This window comes from Dama dama, chromosome 20 (genome assembly GCF_033118175.1).
Source record: "Dama dama isolate Ldn47 chromosome 20, ASM3311817v1, whole genome shotgun sequence".
Lineage (NCBI taxonomy): Eukaryota > Metazoa > Chordata > Mammalia > Artiodactyla > Cervidae > Dama > Dama dama.
In genome coordinates, this window is record NC_083700.1 from 61,101,459 (window position 1) to 61,124,768 (window position 23,310).

Below are 23,310 nucleotides of genomic sequence, written 5' to 3' on the forward strand. Positions count from 1 at the left end.
TAGGGTTTTTTTTTTGGGGGGGGGCATTGCTTTTAAAATAGTCCTCAAAAGGTTTAAAAAATAAATGGAGGTCACAACACAACACTTCAAATACTTTTTATGATTTTTCTTCTGAGATAATCAAGTCTACACTCGTTTATCTTATAGGCACATCCCTGAAAACATCTGAGAATTATTTAATGTGTATCTTAGAAAATTCATTAGACTACTAAATAAATTAAACTCAGAAATAATGACAGCTCTAGACAGAAAAGAGAACTTTTATTTTCTATTTCTACTAAACAATGGTAGACTATCACTTTCCTTGTGACTGCTCTCCCAAAGCAAGTCAAATTATTTTGACTTAAAATGAAGTTATTTATCACTTCAAACCTCATTAAGTAAATAAAAATATGATTTTAATAATACCCTCTTTCTAAAAACTCAGTTATTTAAAATTTTGTATCTGAATCCAGGTATCATAATTAGGTTTATGTCCACTTCTCCCATACAACTTGCTTTTCTGCATTTTTAAATATAAAGTTCCATGTTTCAGTAGGCACAATAAGATAATAAGATATGGCATCCTAGATAGCAGAACTTCATTCAATATCTGCTGCTCCAATACATTCTTTCAATGACAGAGTAGTCTGTGTTCCCTTTTGGTTTTTTTCACATTTATGCTTTGGATATTTCTTTACTTTACTAAGGGATACTATAAACTTCATCTGAGCTCAACCCCACTGAATAACAATTCTAAATCAGTTAAGCCTATACTGACTGACAAGTTACAGTATACCATTATATACTTAGTATATATACATTATATATTATAGTATAATCAGTATAGAATTATACTAATTTTTTAGTATAATTTCACTGAACTTAACGGTACTTCTTTCAAATATCATCAAAAGTGAATTCTTGCCTCTCACTGCCAGCATTTAAATTCTAAACAATCCTCCAAAACTATCTGCAGCTATTTTGCAATCTATAAAGCATGAATATTCTGCTCTATGGGGGATGTACATCACTGACCACATTTTCACCTGAAAGCAGTTGTGTTTAATATAAACATTTGGCTCACATATCTGTGTGCCTAAAATATTTGACTGGGAGAACACATTCCAGAAAGTAATTTAAATTCATTAGGAACATATCATATAAATGGAAAAGCATTTGCCCTAGTTCCATAGCAAGCATTTTCACTACTTAAGCAATCCATATTCTGGCATTTAAGTACTCTAAACACTTCTTTCCTTTAATGATTTTTTTTAGTTGGAAAAAAGTACATCAAACCAACTTTCATAAGACATGGAATAGATTTTGGCTTCTGCATTAATTTTATGAATGTAATCAGTTACATTTCTTATTAAAGGACAAACATAACTTGACAAAAGAAAACCTCAGCACTTGGAAATAAAAGATTCATATTGGAATCATAATTCTCTTAAACATCTATCTTCTAAATAAAAATTAAACTCAACAACAGATTCACTCACCAATATTTTCTGTGGGCATTGATACCCTGGTTGGTTCTACAAGATTGTCAGCCAGGACAAATGCTCCTTCTTCCAATGTATCCAGCAACATCGTTGCAGTATGTGCTTGTTCAGAAGAATTCATGTGTTTCCATGATTCCAAAGCTTCTGGTCTCAGAAGATTGTCCACTGTATCAACAATTGCCTAAATCCATTAGAAGATCATCATTAGTATTGACTGCTTCTAGTACCAAGGTGACTTTTAATCACTGACTAGTGAAATTGTAATATTTATCTATCTTGTAATATTTATCATATTATACATACTTTATTACATCAAGACAAAAATATGATGATTTACTCTTATGGAAGAATATCTGGACAACACATTACCTGGCCAACTTGATGTCTGACCCTTTCAAAATACAACTAACTGAAGATTAGTAGACTACTATTTAATTATAAAGACTAAGTATATAAAGAGACAGTTCATTTCTGTTTATCTAATCATATCTCAATCATTGAAAAGAAAGAAAACCAGTGTCAGCTCTTAATCTGAGGTATTACACATACATGCATGGTCACTCCTACATATAATCTCAAGACATAAATGTTCTAAATAGAAAACATTGGTATCTCTAGGGTAGCCTAATATATTTGCTAGAAAATAAAATCATGTTGGGTTTTGGAAACCTGAACTAAAATAGTATCCAAAATTGTGCCTTATAACATTGTCTACTATTATTACTAGGAAAAAACCAAGATGATTTCACAGTTTACAAATTATTTGTGAATATTTCCACTCTTCCAATTCCCTGGCTAGCTAAAAACACTAGAGAGTATACCATCATGTGTAAACAATGATCTGTTTTTAAGGGGATCAGGAAAACAGTCAAAATATTTAAAGCCAGACTAATAATTTAATAAAAACAGAAAAGGCGTCTTTATAAATATACATGTTATAAATATTCATATATGTAGGTTTAGTGTATTACCATGCAAAACAACATTAAATAAAAATGTAATCCAGTCAGTTATGCAACTGAAAGTTGGCTTTTGTACTGATACTTACTGCAGCTGTACACTGACTATGGCTTAATAGCTGAAATCACTAAGTTTATTTACTTTCTCCCATGTACCTAGTCATAGTGCATCATTAAACCCAAATATAAATTGCTCTTATCTACTGGCAATCATTGAGAAAAAAGAACATACATTGTACAAACACTACAAAAACGGCCTGTTTGAGGTATTGTATTGAAATGAGCAGGTGGAAAATTTGTTTGAGGCTACTGTCAGAGTGAGATTAATTAGCTTAATCCATCTTAATATCCTTGTTTTGTCTGCCATGTGAGTCACCAAAACCTTCCTAGCAGGTAGAAGATACTTGCAAGTGGAGTCAAAGGCTTTTCTCTCTCTCTCTACTGGGAGATAAAATAGTCAAAATGCTCACACTGATACTGCTGCATCCATTAACTGGAGTGGAACAGAAAGTGGTCTGCTGAGGCCAGATTCATTAGTTACCAAGAAACACAGACTGGAGCCTCTAATCTAAGCTACAAATGAATCCTTTGTCACAAAGCAGGAATTTGTTTCATCTGCATAGTGTAAGTCAGCTTCTAATTTGTAATTTAAGGTGTTTTATTAGTCTTATCTGAACAGAGAAGCTCATTTGAGACATACTGAAAATGACACTGGTCAGAAATTAAGGTCATGCTGAAATTTACTAGCTATATACATAACTCGCTGATGGCATGCTTTCATTCATTTGAATCGCTCCTTATTTATTATCATTTGTATTTTTCTAGTGGCATCAAAACGATCATTATGCTAATCATATTCCTGATGTAGTCTCCCTGCCAAAGAAAGAAAGCTGTTCTACTCCCACTGAGATATACATCCTGGGCAACATACCAATTATTACATTTCACACATTAACTAATACCATAAAGGTGAGCTGAAAATTTCAGTATGACAAATTCTATAAATTTCAGCATGTATTTCTTTGACCCCATTAAACAGGCTAATAAGGGACTTTCAAAATATTACTACCTAAAAAAATACTTTCCCACTGCTTTTTCTTTTAAAGTTCTCAGATCCAACAATGTCTATTACTAGCTAGTGAAATGTTATTTCTCCAGATCTTGCCAACCAAAATTGGTGAAGTCATAACTTCTGACTAATCTCTATTCTACAAAATTTACAAAGTTCTTTTGTTTTGTTTTCATACGTATATAAACTTGTTCTTCAAAGTTTGATTGACTAGGAATATGGTCCCCAGATGAGTAAAGTTAGAAAGTAACTATATCCAGCAAAAGGAACTTCTAAACTTCACAGAGTAAAACAAAATGTAATGTAGTATTATTATTTTGATCTATCAGACAGCATGGCATAATTCTATGGTTAGCCTCACCACGTTTCCTATTTTACTTGCATGTACCAGCGAGGAAAACTGGCTTCAGTAGAAAAAGATTCTGAGGCAAACAGTGGCCTATTATCCTTCACAGAAACATATATATGTACAGTACGGTCACATTACTTATATTTCATTCCTAGTAACCGCTCCCAATATCAACCTGATTCTAGTAATGACACCTAAAATTTTCAAAACAAAACCTATTTTATTTAAGAGTACACCACAGAGATAAGAAAGCAGTGACTTTTTCATGCACATACATTATGACTATACAGTCTTTGATATGATAAACTGCCAAGAATATATCATAGCTGTTTTACTGAAGTTGTTTTTAATCCACAGAGATGACAACAGGGGATAACAAGTCTTTATGATTACTTTCCAATTCAGAGGATATTTCATTTAAATTCCTGTATGTTTGGATGAATGCAAAAACAGCAAAAGATATAAAAATAAGCTATTTGCTTATTCTGAGAGTAATATACCTGGGAAAAGGAACATTTGTACAGCTGATATGGGGCACATTATATAATTATCAAAGACTGAAATACATTGGTTCATGCAGCAAGAAGATAAAGCGTAGCAGGAAGCTGAAGAAGGGAGAAAGCAGGGTGACAGCACAGGAGAGATACCTTAAGGTAAGCCCTGCATGTCTTCTCTCGTTTTTGGAGCTTTTTAGTAAAAGAAAAGAAAATCAGAGGTTAGACTTTTATCTGTTGCATATGGGGAAAGAAGAAGAAATCCTACAAAAATTAAATTGGTGGTCCTGAGCTCAAGTTTATCATGTACTATAGTCCTCTGGATTTCTGCGAGTCTATACTGACTGCCAAGACTGTGTATTCACAGCTTTTAACTTTATTTTACTAAATATAATAATGCAAAGTATCTTGATAAAACTAGAGACAAAATATGTGATAAAAAGCAAGAAAAAACCTATAGAGCCATTTTAGCCACAGATTTCAGATTCATATGAATTTCATATAAATACTTAATAATATGGCTAAAATAACTATCAAATTTTTGTCAAGGTAAGAAAAATTAGTAGCACTAACACACTATATTTCTACCAAAAAAAACTTGTCCTTCTCCCCAAACCTAATATTGAAAACAACTGTTTAGTATCTAACACTCCTAAATGCATCACAATTTTGTTATAATCACAAGAGTTGCCTGTATGAGTTGTTTAACACAATATCTCCAATTGCAGATAATGCCTTCCAAAGTGAGTACTGACAACAACTAGGTAGATGAAGTTTACTACCAACTAAATTTCCCTCAGGTAATTAGCATCATCTGGGGGGCAGTGAGGTGAGGGCACGTTGCTCCTTTCGCAACTACAATTATTTCTTGAGATGTGAACCAAATTAGAAGTTTTGTTTCTATCTGTATGTCATGGGGACCAAAAGTCAGGCAGTCAACTGCTGAAGAATCCAGAACAGACATACAAAACATCTAATTGAAAATAACAGGAAGTTTCTACCTACCTTGTTATAACTCCGTCCAGCTGAATCCTTCTCACTTGGTTTCAGCTCCTGCAGCTGTGCATCAAGAATGTCCACCAATTGCTCCATCAGTCTCACTGAAGAACTCACATCACCAGCAAACACTGGACCTTTGGTATGCTTAGCCAGTTCATTGGCAAGGCTGGCAGCATTTTCTCCACTTCTGATCTGAAATGAGAGTTTATATTATCTCAGTAAAGATTTCTTGTTTGTGGCTTCTTGTTCTTTTTCCAAGGATCTTTGTTGTGGTGAGAAAAATATTCACAAATATGTCAAAATCTGCAACTGAGACCAATAACTTTCTCTTTATTTCAGATGATTAAAGCTTCTTAGATCCTCAAAAAGAAATTAAAGGAAACAAAAGAGAAAAAAAGTCCTTTAAAAAAATTTTGAGACAACTCTCTCATTTCACTGCAACCATTTTAAACTGTTGCTTAAAAATCTTATTAATTTATTCCAATGATCCAGAAATTTAAGTCAGAATGTAATCAGTATAACACTGAGGGTTATTATCTACTGCTTACCTTTCAGAAAGGTAGGTGGTAAAACTAAAATGTCACTACATTGCACTGTATTAAAGTTACTAATGCCTTTCAAGTCATTTTTACTTATTCTGTCATAATCAGCTGTGATATGAACATCTGCTTGCATTCTGTGGATTCAGTTGCAAACTTAATGATATTTGATTTATTAGGCCAGTGCACTATTTGTCTTATGAACATCAAAAGAAACAGAACAAACTAAATATGAATGAAATTAGGCAAGTATGTATTCATTAAAAAGCTTCACATAGAAAACAGCAAGCCCTAAAACATGTGTAACTTTGAATAAATAGTTTACAGACAAAACTATGCATAATTTTTTACTTTTATACAGAACAAAGAGCAACGAAGCTGGTCTTAACATACAAAGCTAAATTATTTATGTTAGAAGTTAAAGCCCTTAATCACCAATGTGTATCATATTAAAAGGTTCCAACCAACCTTCTGAGCCAGCTGATTTACCCAGTGTGAGGTACAGTTGCTAAGATCGGGGCCCTTAGGGTTCCATGTTCCAGTGGAAAGCACGCAGAGATATGAGGCAGTTCCTACAACAGATGCAGAAAACAACAGTGAAATTGAAACCATTTTTCCTGCATGCATTCGGGAAATCCACTATGATGATCCTACTCCGTGTGTTAAATTTTGAATAAACGCTAATGGAAGTAGTTGACAATAACTGACAAAAAGCAGAATATAAACAGTAAATATAAAGTCGGCACAGAAATATTAGACATTTACAGCAAACAAACAAAAAGCCCTTTTTCTTGGGACTTATCCAAAATGATACTTTGTAATGAGAAACGCAGCTGTAAGGCAGTCTCACTAGAGAATCCATGGGCCTAAATCTCAGGCTTGACCTAGGACTTGAAGAAGGAGTGGGAATTCAAAGGCTGGTCTTAAAAAGACTTTTAGAGTTTCAAAACCTTTAAGTTGTCTACATGTGCTATATTACCAAAGTAACAAAATAACAATTAAGTTAGCTATTGTAAATATCTCTTTCCTCAAATAAAATCACTTCAGTGTAATTCAGAACCTACTTAAAGTTTCAATAGTATACATAGTATCAATATTTGACAGGAAATACCTCTCGTTCCCTTGGGACACGGTCGTTCAACCATCATTCCCCTTTGTGTCTGAGGCCACCTTATCCCCCTTGCGTCTAATGCTTCGCAGAATCTCTCTGGCAGGGGAAAAATATTTGTTACAGGAGGAATTTTGGTTGTAGAAACTGCTGGAGGTGCTTTTGTCCCCTTGCTTCCTTCCTGCGATCCAGCTACAGTTGTGCTCATGGGGCCTTTCTGTGAAGTAGTGCTTGTGGTTGATACTGTGGTTTTGAACATCTCAGCTGAAGAAGTTATTGTCACAGCTGTGGTAGGCACTATGGAAAAGAGATGAGTATGTTAATCTCAAACACACATCACATTCATATGTGAACATGTGCACGTGCACACACACACACACACACACACACACAAAATACACAACCATCCCAATCCAACAAAATGGGGATCACTGAGAATATCCACAGGGTAGGAAGAAGAATGAATCTCTTCATTTATTCCAGCTTATTCATATTGTTGGCTATGAACGACTGGCAGTTTGGGTTTTACCCTAGATTTTGCTCTCTGACTGTGTTTTAGGCTTACTTCTCAATGAAATATTTGATAATACAGTTTGTGTACAATTTCAACATATATCATCTAACAGGAAATGAAGGATAGTTTAATATAGAGTTTCAATCTACATATCAAATATGGTGTCATATCAGATATATAATTTAGAAAAAGCCATTTCTTATATAAATTCATACTCTGAAACAATAAAATTCAAAGTATCAACAAAAGTCTGACCATTACATATAATTAGGACAATAGAGAATTTCAAGTCACCCACTCTACATCTTATGGGGAAACAAATCCTGTGACATCTTTCCACCCAGCAGCCATTCTTGCTTGAGAGATTTTTGAGCATGGCTGATTAGATCCAAACAGAAGATAAACTTGGCATGCTTGTTCTGTTTTAGTAAGGAAACATCTGAGGCTTTGACATCTTTACTTTTGAAAACATAGGTATGAAAAGAAAGTAGTTCTGATCACAGGTTATGTGTAATCACATCAAGATAACAACTTGGACCAAATTATGCCTAATTCAAAACCAACTCTACATATTAACAGAGAGTTTAAAAGGACCTACAGTTAACTCACTTAAAAGCAGAAATTTAAAAAGAAAAAAAAAAATTAAGGTTATTCTGGACTTCCAACATTATTTTTAAACTGTTAAATCCATTAGGTTAAAATAATAATGGAGTTTAATGTTTTCCTTCATTAATGACCACTTAGTTCAAAAAACAAAACAATTCTGTCAGTAAAATTTTAATGGCATCATTTAAAATCTATTAGTGATCACACTAAAGCTTTATCAACATTTAGATTATTGAATCTTAAAACTTCATAATTTTGAGACTTTAAATCAAGTACAGCAAATTAAAAATAACTATTTTTAATGATAATCTTATAAAACATTAAGTTATTTTATGGTTTTGCTACACGTAAGAACCAGACTAGAACATTAAAACTTCTTTGAAAACATGTCCATTTATCACTGACATAATTAGTATTTTAAGCTCTGGTCCCTAGATAATTTGTATAATTCTGACTCTATGACAGAGTATGCTAAGCTTATCAGAAAAAGCAGTGTACACCTACTTCTAGATCTTTAGTAGTGACAAACTTCTTGTTACCAATAAACGCAAGATACCCTTTTGACACTCTCTTTTCATTCTATCACTAGAGAAACTTCTTAACCAACTGGTTTATATCCAGGGCATTGGTTACTGATCATATGAGAGAATCCTGTGTACATTAGTCAAGCATCATGCCTAGCCAGCTGTTGCAGAAACCTATTCAAACCTGTTTATCTTTTTTCTGTAAAGCACTTGCCTGACATCTTGTTAAACCTCGTAATTTTCTTTTGATTACAATGCAGCCAAGCTTCCAGTGCTTTCTCAATTAACATTTGTCAAAAGCATCACAATCTTTTGAAGAAGTGTTAAATGAATGTTGCTGAATCAAATCTTAAAGTGGGTGGGAAATCAGAGCAAAGAGAAAAGGACACAGCAGAATGGTTTAGTGCTACCCCCTCTGATGTATCCCTTGACACTGTACTAATTAGTACATATTTAATGACTGAAATATGTATTAACAATATACAATTAGTGATCTATTAGCTAAGCATCAGTAAAGATTCAAATAAATGAGTTAAGGTAGGCAATAAAATGACCTCTATTAAATGCACAAAACTTCCTGAAATATTCTATAGCCCATTTCCATGTGCCACTGATGATACATTTTCATATCTTTTACCTTTTGTTCATTAAAAGAAGTTAAACTTCTTTAAGCAACACATTCTTCACTAATCAATGAAATATTGGGGTATTATGAAAATAAACATGAACATCAACTTTAAGTGGCAAAATTAAACCCTTTAGGAGGACAACTACAAAACTGTGCAAGGAGAAGGTTTAAGAACTTCAAGAAAAGCAATTTTCTAATACGGAAGCTAGAGATGAGGAGGTATTTATAAAAATTAATGTTTCTTTCCTTAGATGAAGACAGGTCACAACAGGGCACCCCATGATGATAAAAGCTTACATTTATTCAGCATTTATGTACCAGATGCCGTGCTAATCATCACTCATGGATCATCAGATCATCTTATTTAATCCTTACCACAATCCCATGAAGTGGGCACTATGATTATCTTTCTTTTACAGAACAGAAAACTAAGTCATGAAGGAGGTTAAGCAGTTTGTTCAAGGTCATTTGTCCATAATGCTCTTAAATGTTATGATCTTACTTTTCTAGACAAAAGATTTTCATAGACTCTGAGAAAGTACGGCACCCCACAAGCAATATGTCCTTATTTTGGAGCATTTAACTGACACTGTGCTCTGTGTAAATCTCTAAAAGAAGAAAAAATGTGGGAATATAAGGTACTAAAACAGTAATAATAAAAAGTTTCACAATGAAATGTTTGTGGCAGAAGACTCAAAACTCAAGAACTTCCTATAAATGGTAGCAGGAAACATGGCAACTCACAATAGAATTATATTGTAAATCTAAAACCTACTGTATACAGCCTTCCCAGAGTTATCAGGTGCCATATCAACACACAGATTAAATGACTTAGCATTCTACCTACCATATATCATTTAAGTACGGAGACCTAGCAACACTAATTAATTAACTAATTAACACTAATGCTAATAAGCTATATATTATTAGGTACCCATGAAAACCTCAACAAACACAGTCAGACTGGTTCAATTTACTATGCCAGTATTTATTGACAACTTGCTAATTATTATCAGCTTTTTCCTATGTGAAAACATTTTAAGGATAATATGTATTTATGATAAATGAGAGGGTAGTTATTTCCCTCTTCCAAGTCCCCAAATTCATCCATTATTCACTGAATGAACACTAGCTAGAGTGAGAATATAGTCTAGTAAGGCAAAAACTGCAACAGATTTATTAAATTTACCCTTATTCAATATCTAAAAACACCAATCATCTTTTAATTACCATTCATTATCAGCGGGAAGATGTTTTAAGAAATAAGTATTCTATGTTAAACACTTCTTAAATAATAAATATAACTGGCTTTCTTAAAAAAATTTCCCTCATGTTGTTTGCCATGTTTCATTATTACTCTAAGTCAGATATTCAGAAACCGTCAGAACTTAAGACAATATTTTTCAATAATGTTTGGGATATCAAAACTGCAGACAGATTAAGTAAGTATAAATCAATTCAGATTAAGACATAGAAAAGAGTTAATATATGACTGAAATGGCTCCCCCCCCCCCGCCCCCCGCCCAAGCCAGCATTACAGAGGAAGAGAGCAAAAGAGAAAAAACAGAGCTAGTTTAAGATAACAGAGCAAATTAACTAAGTAGAGATCACAGAAAGCTAAAAATTTAAAGAAAGAAGGAAGGTGTATTTGAAAGCATTATGAAGGCAAAGTAATAATATACTTGTGCTGTTAGGAATGGAAGGCATGGATTTATATATGGGGGAAAAATACTGCAGCTAATACAGTGTGAAACAGTCCATAATTAAAATGATCCATTTTACAACACAATATATATCTTGGCTACATAGATGATAGCAAAGCCAGTACACAGACTTGCTGTCAGTGGCTTATGGTTTGACCTAAATGTATGGGCCAGAATAGCTCTGCAAGGCCCCATTTACATGCAGTTAAATATCAGCACACATCTTGGACAAGCGAGGCAGGAGTCTCTCTAAAAGCATTTGAAGATAAGTTATAAAGAGCAGGCAAATAAGAGAATATGCTTCAAACATCATCAAGAAAAATTTAGGTCAGATAAAAATCTTTACCACTACGGTTTTAATAAGAAGTCAGTATGGACTTTCACCTTCTGAGAATATATAAGAGAGGCTACTTTGGATAACACAACACTGCTGTAGGAATAAAGCTACCACATATGGCAAAGTTTCTCATTTTCAAAGCTAGTAACTGCTTTTTCCAAAAAGCACCCAAATTATCAAAGATTCTCTCATCTGAAATGTGTCAAATTATTTACTAGAACATATGGCACATGTGGAAAGTGACATTATTACTCATCTTGTATTCCATGAAGTGCTCTGTGACAAGGAGGTGGGCAATGATTCCTTGTTGAGCTGAATCAACCTGTTCTCAACTTTAGGAGTTATTTAATTATAATCGGCATTTAAATTTTTTTTTACTTTTTTTTCCTAATGGAGGGAAAGAGATTTACTGCTACCCAAGAAATATTTAACAACTGTGAGGGTAATACAGGTTACAAAAAAAGATATAATACATATTCTCCAGGCAAGAATACTGGAGTGGGTTGCCATTTCCTTCTCCAGGGGATCTTCCAGACCCAGGGATTGAACCCAGGACTCCTGCATTGCAGGCAAACTCTTTACCAACTCAGCCACCAGAGAAGACCCTTTTACAATGTCAAGTTTGGTCAACTACTGAACTTTGCCTTTTACAAAACTACAGGATAAGAGCGAAGCATGGTACTAACTTTTAGGAAAACAACTGAGATATAAGAATTATCCCAAATTGCTGGCCTCAAGAGAAAAAGATATGTCTGAATTTAAAAATAAATGATACTTAGATAATATCAATACAGATTTTCATGGCCTAATGGAAGATTTCATTGTTGAAAGTTTATCAATGGTACACTACTACAATTTTAAGCCAACAAATTCTAGATATACATGAATTAAAGAAAAAGAGGGCTTGCGCTGGTGGCTCAGGTGATAAAGAGTTTGCCCGCGGTGCGGGAGACCAGGGTGTGATCCCTGGGTTGAGAAGATTCCCTGGAAAAGGGCATGGCAACCACTCCAGTATTCTTGCCTGGAGAGTCGCCGTGGACAGAGGAGCCTGGCGGGCTACAGTCCATGGGGTCACAAGGAGTCGAACATGACTGAGCGACTAAGCACAGCACAGCACAGCACTAAGGCAAGTCATTATTGCTCCTGTGGTATGAAGAAAATTCACATACTTCATATTCTATAATCAAATTAGAAGTTCAACTATAAAGGCTCATGCTTTTGAGGTCCTAGCCCTATGACAATATTTAGGATTTAGTGACTTACTAAGTCACTTACTTATTAACTGACTTAATAAGTTACATTATTCCTTAAAATATGTATAAGCATATGTAGCTATGTTTAAGCATGTGGTTGTATACTGCTTTAACAGAGGAAAAAGGTATTAATTCCTGTTCCACCTTGTTGAAGAGATTGATTTACTTAGTCCAAAGAACATTCTGGTTCCTACAATTCTGAAGTAACTTAATAATGTGAAAATTTCAATTAACTCAGAAAATTGAAAAAATAATTCAGATCTTTTAAACACAAATATTATTGTTCAACTAGAAAAGATTTATAATTAGGCAAACTCCATAATAATATATTAAGAGATCATTCTTTTATCACGAGTATGAGGTAATCTTATTTTAATGAAAATTCAAAACTTAAATTTACCCTCAAAACTTTACTGCAGGAACTGAAGTAACCTGACAAACTAAAATACATTTCCAAAGATTTATAAAGTAATGATCCTTTATAAAGATACCTAAAGAGAACACAAATTTTAAAAATGCTAGCAGAACTGTCTTCAGAAAGCAATACTTGGGATCATCTAGTGCTTAGTCCATGTGTAACAGTTAAAGTCCAGAAATATTGACCTAATACCATCACAAATTTATTGGAAAATAAAAACATGTAATTTTACATGATGATCTACAGACAGCAGACACCAAAACTTTAGAACGCTTATGCCTGGCACTGTACATCAAGCCTAGCAATTCTCCTGGGACTTCCTAACACATATTTCCTTTAACCACTGGCGCCAAGAAGTTAAGAGGTCTGCACACAGATTATAATCAATTCAGAAGTCAGGTAGAAAAAAACACACAAAGCTAACAGGTTTGTAGTTGGCAATACATTTTTAGCAGTGGAAATCTAAACTGATGAAGGATGCTACAATTTTTTGAAACCAACACTTAAATTGAATTCAGAAAAAGAAAATGGACTAAAATAAGGCTAAAATGTACACACATATGACAATTTGAAATTCCACAATATTATCACTTGCCCTTTAACTATAAGAAGGGGAAGAACATAAAGAGGGATAACTTAAGTCTTAAAAATAAACTGTTTAAAAAAGATATAAGCATTAGTAAGTAAAATTCTTACCTTGGGCAGGATCAGGTGGACCAAACTCCAGAGAATATCGTAAAATGAAGTTATTGTTCCACACATAGAGTTGGTTATCTCTTGGATTGTAATCCACTGCAGCAATATACTGGTACTGGTTGGGGAAGGGAACATCTACATATTCTCCTCGGTTTAATCGGGTATTGTAAATATAATCAATTGCATTCTTGCCTGTTTCACTCTCATTGTCTTGATAAACTGACCTGACCACATAAAGGACTCCACAGATCATAAAAGCATTTGAGGCAGCTCGTTTGTCATACACAGTCTCCCACGTTGCTTCAAATCGAAGAGTGTATGGATTCAGTTGGCTAATAACTATCATTCCATTGTTCTGCTCAGTGGCATAAATGACCCATAAGCCATTTTCATCAACTGCTAGGTCAATATCAGTTTTTCCTCCCCATCTATATGGTGAAGTATCATGATAGTTAGCATAGTTAATTATGGCCTCTCCACTCTTAATTCTAGTCCTCAAGTCAAATTTCACAATATTCCTTGTTCTTTCTTTGTTAAAGAAGACAGCACCATCATATACCACAAATCCAGTACCATCTACTCGATTTGGAAGTTTATAGGTTGTCGTTTGGCGACTGTTTTGGAAATCTTCTAAAGATGCATATTCTATTAAAGTATCAGTACGATAGGGAGTCCAGGGCATGAAATAAATTTTATCTGCAGCCTGAAGAGGGTCCTTGCACCAAGCACCTGCCTTTTGTTCAGCTTCATATATACATGGTGAGTCCACAATTGCTTTCAGGGTCCCAGGGCACACAAAAACTAACATTCATAGAGAAAAAACAAGAATTAAGCAAAGTTAAAAGATTATACAAGCAAGCATAAGTTTCAATGATTATAGATCAAAAAAGAAAAATTCACCTTATTAACATTTAATTTTATCAAAATTTATACTTAAAACAAATACTACCTTTCTTTCCTCAAGTTGCTATAACCAATGCACACATTTATTTTCACAAATACAAACCAAAGTTTAAGATCATTCATAATTGAGCTAACAATTTATATTTTTGCTATGTGTTTTATCTTACAGTTCTTTTATGCTTTAAAACTTTGTGCATAAAAGTGAACAAAGTACTTTTAGACCAAACTTAGTACTCTCCCTCCCTTAGCCCACTTATAACCCCCAAAAGCAAAACACCAAAATAAAGCAAATAAAACAAAAAGTCCAGTGTGAAGGCTTATTTAGAACTTCTACGGAAGTTAGACTGAAAACAAAAGTACTTCAGTTGAAGGAACATAAATATTCAGAAAATGCAATTAGAAGCAGAGAAAAGTAAATACAAGGAAAGCAGTGATGAAACGACCAGGAGACCCTGTAACCATGGCATGCTATGGAGAGGGTTCTGGAAGCCAGGCAAGATGACACTTTAATAATAAAATATCCAAGGGTGTCAGAAAAAGAGATAAAGGGTGAAACGAAACAGAGAAAGGACAGCTTCCCCTCGCCGACTTCAGAAATTTTACCCCATCACCAGATTTAGCAGTCATATAATTTCAATGTAAACAGTCGACTTCTTTATGAGGTGCATTTATGAGGTCCTGCTGATTGTATTTTAATGTCAGGAATATTGTGGGGGAAGGGATGGGAGGAGGTAACATCCATAAGGCACATAACAAGGAGCTGGGGTTCAAACTGTATACGTTATTTACCTTTTTGCTCCACTTCTATTTTAAGCATCGGAAGAAAAAAAAAAGTGCAAGGAAAAAAGAAAAAAGATTAAAATAAATTGACTATTAGTCTAAGACTGAATTCGTAATAGATGCTAAATATAGGAAGAATAAGAGCTGTACTACTTTGGATAAAGAGAAACACACAACAGGAAAACCTAGCAGGAGAAAGATACTAAAGTTACATAAAAGAACATGGATCAATCATTTTAGTAGATTAAGGAGGCAATACAAATATGTTGGCATGTTGTTTCACTTAGTGTACCTGAATAAATAATGAAACTCTTCACTAATGTGTGGTACACAGACTCTTGCCTTTCCAAAGTCACTCAGCATTCTTACTAAATAAGTTTTACTTTAAATAGGTATACTACAGACACAACTGCATGCATAGGTGTATTATTTCCATTTATTTTATCATGTGAACTCATTATTAAGCTGACTAAAATTAGGTAAACATAACAATAAGGATATATGTTTATAAAATGGCAATTCAATTTTGAAGCTCAGGTCAAATGTAATGAATACTGATATTTTTACATTTTTCAAAGGTACGTATGTAAGAAGAAATATATAATTATGCAGCTCAGTATGTTTCAATTTTTTCTATTAAATTTTCTGCTTCTAGAAAAAACCATCTTAACTATAAAAAATTAGCCTCCTTTTCAGGAATATATAAGCCTCCCCCTTTATCCCAATAGTTATATTGAAGGATGGGATAAGATAATATACTCTCCCCCCCCCCACTATAATTAGTAACTTTACTTATTTACACATATATTTACTTTATATTATAAAGTTCTCATTAAATTCTCTATAACACATTTCCCAAACTTGTAATACAAAATCTATTTTTAAAAAAAGTAAGCAAAATACATACAAGGAAAAAGCAAGCACAGTAGGCAAGGAGAAAAAGGAAGAAAGAATTATGGTTAGCTCATTATGACATTGTCTACCATCATTAATTTACACAAAAGCAAGCTAGCATGCAACAATCATACTGAGCATTCAAAGCAAATACCTTGATTTCCACAGACCCCATGAAAGGTAAATGCTTTCATAAAACAAACCTGATTAGTAGAGTTACAGGAGAAAAAATCCTCCCTTCAAGATACTTAAAGAAATAGATTATGCAGTTAGGAAGTGTGCTATAGAATATCCTTGCTGGTAAACAGTATTCAAATCATTATGAACTATAAAATATTATTTTAGATTGTATGTAGGCTTTGAAGTATGTTGCCTGAATTTCATAAAGTGATCAGATTAATGTCTGTGATTCCCTCTCTTCCCTTATCAAAATGCATTAGGGTGTGCCAATACTATATCTCCAAACGGATTACTCAAACATACTGTAGTTGCACATTTCATTAAGATGCCTTAGCTTGATTAATTTTTCTTAAATTGCAATAATTCATCAAGATTAAATACTGACCTCCTGAAATACCTTAGGGAAAAATGAACTTTGTCATAGGAAACTTTTCACATTAAGAGACCCTGCCCCAATCCAACTTGATCTATTTAACCACTTTCAGGAAACATACTTGCTCTATTAATGAGTAAATCTGACTACATCCAGTAAAAATGAAATTCAGTGTTACTGACATGGAACAATTCTTTTCTTTATTAACCACTAGTTCTAAAATTACTGCTCAGTGAAGAGCAATATTATACCTGCTCAGAATCAGTAATGGAAGGGCGTGGTGGGAAAATAAGGATAAAAGAAATCATTAGTGGTGAGTCTGCTCAGACTAACTCTATAGACAGCTATATTCTTTCCTTTTAGGAAAGGATGATTTTACTCAAATAAATCAATTAAATGCAAAGAATGGAAATAATAAATTTTAAAATATGTTATGCATTTAAAACAGAAATTAAAACAAGTTCAATAAAGGATGTAGAAAGTATATTTTGTTTTCCACTATTGAAAATGGCTGAGTTAGTTTTATTACTTGATACATTAAATCGACAGTGCAGTTACTATGCAAAATATTAAACAGGTAAGACTTCATTTATGATTTAATTGGTATCATTTATATAAAAAATAAAATGGATATATATTATATATAATCTATAATTTTAATGAAAACTGAGAAGTAATATCCAAATGTAAAAGTAAAAATAAATTAAAACTTTTGATGATTGATAAAGTGCATAAAATATGGATATTTAAAACAAAAGACCTCACATTATGATTTTTATGACAACCTAAAGGATATATAGCTCTGTCAAATTAGTCAAAATTTCATCAACTCAGAAAAATACAATAAAATTAATGAAATTAGTATTTTTATCACAAATATATATTGTAACTTGTCTTAAGAGGCTGTATGAATTAATTCATAACAATACATTTACTATGCTACAGAACAAACATAAAACACATGACTCACTAACATCAGTGGAGGACATAGTTTTGAAGACAAGAAATTGACCCAAACAAAACCTACATACTCTGTATCTGAAGTGACACACTATTTCACTCTGAATAATCTTATGTTTATTCATTAACAATGACACAATCAATAGTAAAAGGTTTTTTACTCATCAAATGAAACTTATGGCTAAATTTATGGTATAATTTTAAAAACTTAATGATAATTTGAAATAAGAGAGTTCAAAAATCAAAACCAAATCGTGCCTATAGGACATGGAAATTCTGATTTGACTATTCCTCTTTATCCTATAGGATCCTTATGACTTGTTTTAAACCCATATTCATTCAATTACTAACCAAATATAATACATGTGTCTGTCTATAAACATACAAAGTAAAACAAACTATAGCATGTATAATGGACTCTGTTGCATAAATTTATTATAAAATTTTCAGAGATCATGGAAAGTTTCCGAATTTTTGTTTTTAAACTAAGAGACAATAGTTTGGGATGGATATGTTCCTGAGGCATTTGCTCAGGACAGACAGTGGCATAAAGCCAGGTGATAACAGACACATAATAAATGCTATTTGATGGTGACAGTTTTTATCAATTAAGCAAAGGGTAAAAGGAGTATGCAAACATTACAACATACTAAAACACTATTAAAACAAGGGAAAAGTGAAAGCTAGGAGATTAAAAGAAAAGTAAGTATGAAAGATGATTATAACAGACAGAAGCATGAGGGGAAAAAAGGAGAGGAAAATGGGGAAAAGAGATTGAGGAGATACAAAGACCCAAAATAAGATCAAAACTATCTAAAAATATCACTGGCAGTGAAAGTCCTGGAATTTAGAGTGTGTCGCCACTGTACGGTATACAGGAAGTATAATTACTTCTATTCTTTAGCAAGGAGTAGTTTCTACAAAGTCACAGACTGCTTCGTGCAAGTATCTAGAAAGGTAACAGCAAATTGATTACTGTCTTTGTTTTTTTTTAAGGACAAACACTAAAAGAACAAATACTTCTCTTGAAAATAGCTATTTGCAGTTTGGTGCACAATGTACAACACTTCTGGAGAACTGAAAAAGTAAAATTTTGAAAGTTAGATGTTCCAGAAGATATCCACACTTTTCTTTCTTAAAAAGCACAAGAAATAACCTTAGAAGTCTGAAAATAATATTTTCTTAACACTGTTTTTGATCTACAGACTAGGTTACAGGAACTGGCTCCAGAGAGACAATTCTTGGCAGCTCTGACTGATTCCACTGTGTGGGAATGGATGCTGTATTCCTTTTCTAACTTGAGGACAGAGACCATGCTAAATTGACGCGAAAGTGACTTTACAGAACAAAATTTTGGTTAGCTCCAAAGAATACAATGTTCCTCTAGTGGCACAGGAGAATGATTATGTGAGCCACCAACACTACACGCAGGAGAAACGATATAAAGATGAGTGCACTCAGTAGGCTTCCAATCCTACAAACGGTATAGAAAATACTGAAAACATAAAAAGCATCCATTTCACGGTAACACAGGAACACAGAGCAGGAATGAAAAGAAAAGATAATCTGTGTTTGGCCTTTAACTGATTCCCCACACAAAGGCAATTTATCAAAACTGCAGGCAGAGAAGAGAGATGTGTAAGAATGTATCACTACCATATTGGACATAGTATAGCTATTTAAAATTGGCCCTTTGTTTTCAGAAATATTTAGAGTTTAAGCATACGAATCTATCAGAACTAGTGATCTGGTTTTTAAGGTTCTGGAAAAAGCAATTTCACTATTAGTTTTGAGTCCATCTTTTTTTTAAGGAGGGAAGTCCTCCTAAAGCAAATCAATTAAATTTCTGCTAAAGAATTCTTAACTCAAATGCCTATGAATTAAGATGACATGACACGTATTATTTTTTTAATTTAAAAAGTAAAGGTGATAAGAACAATACCAAACAAATTAGCTGATAAAAATTAGGCAATATACTTAAACTTTTTAATTGTCTAAAGTGATTTTTTCTCCTGAAAATGCAGAATACAATTTATAAGTATGAATTCTGAGGTTAGGAGGAAAACTACACAAAATTACACTATTAGCTGAAGCCTATTTATAAGTTTCCAATTAAATTTTAAATATCCTGCTAAAGGATATTACTAAAAATGGATGTTGAGAAATTAAAAATACGTGTTACATACTTGTTACATCTATTTTATTTAGTGTTAAGATTTTATCACTGAACTGGTAAAGGACTGCTCCCTTAAGAACAAGGGACAAAAAGGAAAGCACTTGCCTCAGTTAACTGCAGTGGAAGCTTTTACCAGGCATTAAAGTTACCACAACAGCAGGTAGCCATTCAAGTAGCTTACTATGAAAACTGAAGTCAATTCCTTCCTTAGAAAACTGTGAGCCAAACCAATTTGTCAGCAACTGGTGTTGGGCAAAAGTACAGATTTCTATCAGCCCTATTGAATAGCTAATTCAAGTTTGTTTTCTGGAAAAACACTAGCCTTAAAAGCCAAACACTTAAGAACACAGACAGACACTTGGCCAGCTTCACACTATGGCTTCCTTCCACACTTCATGAAGCTAATTGGAGGCCCAAGTCTGTTAGTGCTCTGCATGCATAATAGTTTTGTAGGCCATAAACATATGCTTCTTTCACATGGGTCCTCTTTCAGCATCAACGAGAAATACTGTAGAAAGTGAAAAATACAAACTCCATACTTACTGTAAGGGACACATTCATACTGGACCTCAAGATATTTGTATGTTCCGGGACATGGATCAGGAAATACATCTGACCCAGTAACTACTATACACTGTGTTCGATTGTTGCACCTGGAAAACAAAACAAATCAAACTTGTGTAACAACAATGTATTTATTTATTCTTACTAAAAAATATAATAGAGAGCTGATCCATATTGTCTTTAAGCAACCAGTACCATAAATTTAAAAAATTCAACTGCTAATAGCTTATTGTAAAGAGTTACAAAAAGTCCTATTTTATCTATGTTGTCATACCTCTCTATCATGGATCACAATGAATTTTAACTGCAAGTAAAAAGAAAATCACTGATAGTTTTGTTATTTTAGTATACACTTTAATTGAAGTTTTTCACATGTTCAACATGTACTGAAAATAAAACTTACTCGGTTTCCTACTACATTTAAGAATTAAAATTGCACTTAAAAACGATATTGAACTAGATGAATGGAACTGAACAAAACATGGAGTCATAAATTGAACAGCATGGAAATAAATTTTGAAAACATATTAAAACAAAGGAAGAGCCAGGTTTTTAAGTTTATTCTCTGAATCAGGTTTTTGTGTTGTGTTCTATTACAGATACTTATACACTCTAACCAGATATCAAGCCAATAGATTACACCTTCCATGCTTTTGGCCTACCTATACGATAGAATGCATTGAAAGCATTTAGCATAGTGCCTGGTACATACTGAGTGTCTAAGCATTGCGTTACACTCACTATTTTCACAGATCAATATACTTTTATTTTCAACATATGATTATATAGTCACTTTTTCTAAATTAGTACTCCCTGTAATACAACATTAAAAAGAGTGTCATTACCATGAGGCCTGGAATGCCCTATTTATTCCTATTGGAAGTATTTTCTTATTTTGTATTGTCAATGATTCATTGTCATTGAGACTATTAGGATTAAGTTAGAATCTAGGCAAGATGATTATTTATTTAAGTTCTATGAATTTGTCCCAATGATCTTGTTATAAGCTATATAAAGGCAAGAACTATTTAACTTTCAATTTAATTTTAATTTAATTTCTTTTAAATTTTACTTGATTTCAACCCAATGGAATGTTTGCAGGGGTCTTACCATGTTTTCTGTTAATATATAAAGTAGGAAGACAAAGCAAGCAGAACAATAACATTTTAACAAAATTTACTTAATAATTTGAGTGTGAGACATTCCATAGTGCATTACTAGACTACAGAACGGCAAATAAAGAATGAAAACGTAGCCTGGTTTTTAGCACAACTAATTCAAGTAAGGGGAAGGAGAACTGTGTCAGAGAGGAGTAGGTATGTAAGTCATGCACCTTAGAGCCACTTAAGCTTAAAAGTTAAAAAACAAACACAAAAACAAAAAACCAGGTTGATTTTCCCTGCAGAGCAGTAAGACCTGAAAACTTCTATAGGATCAATTATGCAAATTTTATAGGTCAAGGTATTATAAAATGAATTTCAAGTGGATGCTTCAACTATTAAGTAAATTATAACTAAAATTGCTTATACAAATATTAAGCACAAATCCCTTTATTCAGTATGGTTCAGTCATTTAAAGAAATTTGCCAGTGCTTCTCCATTTAGTGTAAATGACTTAATGTGACTCATGGAAAATTTTGATATCCTAAAATTTTAAATCACAAATGGATTTAAGATTTCACAACATATCAATGTCTATTATTTCAACTGGTTCATTTTCTTCTTAATTTCATAAGAGTTCATCACTTCTTTTAAACTTTCTTGATCCCAGGAATTCTCAACCACTAACCTAGTCCCCATCAAAAATTAAAATCTTTAATTTCCTTGCTTGTAATTATTCATACCAACAAAGATCCTCCCTTTATCTCACCCTCAAACTTCTCAAAAACAAAGAAATCTAAACTCCTGGGGTTAGATACCCCTTTCATACATCCCATCTATATACATTTTATAGCCACTCAACAAAGCTCTGCCATGTTTTAATATTTATAAAAATTGTCTTAATATTTATTCAAAATATATTCATGATAGAAACCTGATAAAATAACAGTATGTTTGCAGGAAGTGTATGAGATAAGTAGTCTTGCTTCCATTAATTTGTTTAAAAGATAAACACCATAAAATGAAAAATAATTGCTCATATTTACTTTTTCTGAATAACTTTGCATTAGTCAATTAACCACAATTACAAGTTCAAATTAATGTCACAATTATAATAATTTATATCAATCACATAATTTTTATTTCGCTTAATAATCACATTGCACAAGACAGCAAAAAGTACTAATTTTAGGGCTAAGTGTTTAAGTAAAATTGAAAAGGTTAAGAAACTTAATGGAGTTCCTACAAATACAGTTATATAGATTTCTAGAATTCACAGCCTCCTAAGATGTCAAAAAGGTTTGTTTTACATATCAGAAGTGCAAGAAAATAATCTTGAGGGGGAAAAAAAAAAGGAATATGGGTACTAAAATAGTAAAGGGTCAGCAAGAAGAGGAACACAAAAAGGTGCAGAATATCAGATTTGTATATCAGTATCTTGATTGATGGAAAAGAAAACCTAAAATCTTAGAGGACCAAATGACGGAAATAAAATTACAGACTATGTATATTCTTTCATGAATGAATGAAGCAAGTAGTCTTAAGTTTCCAAATACAGAAAGTGTAAGGAAACAAGGAAAAAGGAAACACCCTTTGTGAGCTGTTAGTACTAAGAAAAATCCAAAAATTCCTTCACCATTACGCTGTTAGTAAGACTGTAAAACTACAAACTGCTATTATTTAAGAAGACAGGGAAAAAT

The 23,310-nt window shown here is 33.0% G+C and overlaps 1 protein-coding gene across 10 annotated transcripts in view; it reads right to left on the reverse strand.

Annotated features, from left to right (window-relative positions):
• The window catches only part of ADGRL2 (adhesion G protein-coupled receptor L2), a 201,639-nt gene that overhangs the window by 36,003 nt on the left and 142,326 nt on the right, over positions 1 to 23,310 (reverse strand). For all 10 annotated transcript variants that reach the window (XM_061121545.1, XM_061121542.1, XM_061121543.1 and 7 more), the window contains exons 4-9: positions 20,490 to 20,599; positions 13,681 to 14,481; positions 7,005 to 7,298; positions 6,362 to 6,465; positions 5,361 to 5,546; positions 1,482 to 1,665 (exon numbers count right to left, since the gene is read on the reverse strand). In XM_061121545.1, the coding sequence (XP_060977528.1) occupies positions 1,482 to 1,665; positions 5,361 to 5,546; positions 6,362 to 6,465; positions 7,005 to 7,298; positions 13,681 to 14,481; positions 20,490 to 20,599 (1,679 nt within the window). The remainder of the gene's footprint in view (positions 1 to 1,481; positions 1,666 to 5,360; positions 5,547 to 6,361; positions 6,466 to 7,004; positions 7,299 to 13,680; positions 14,482 to 20,489; positions 20,600 to 23,310) is intronic.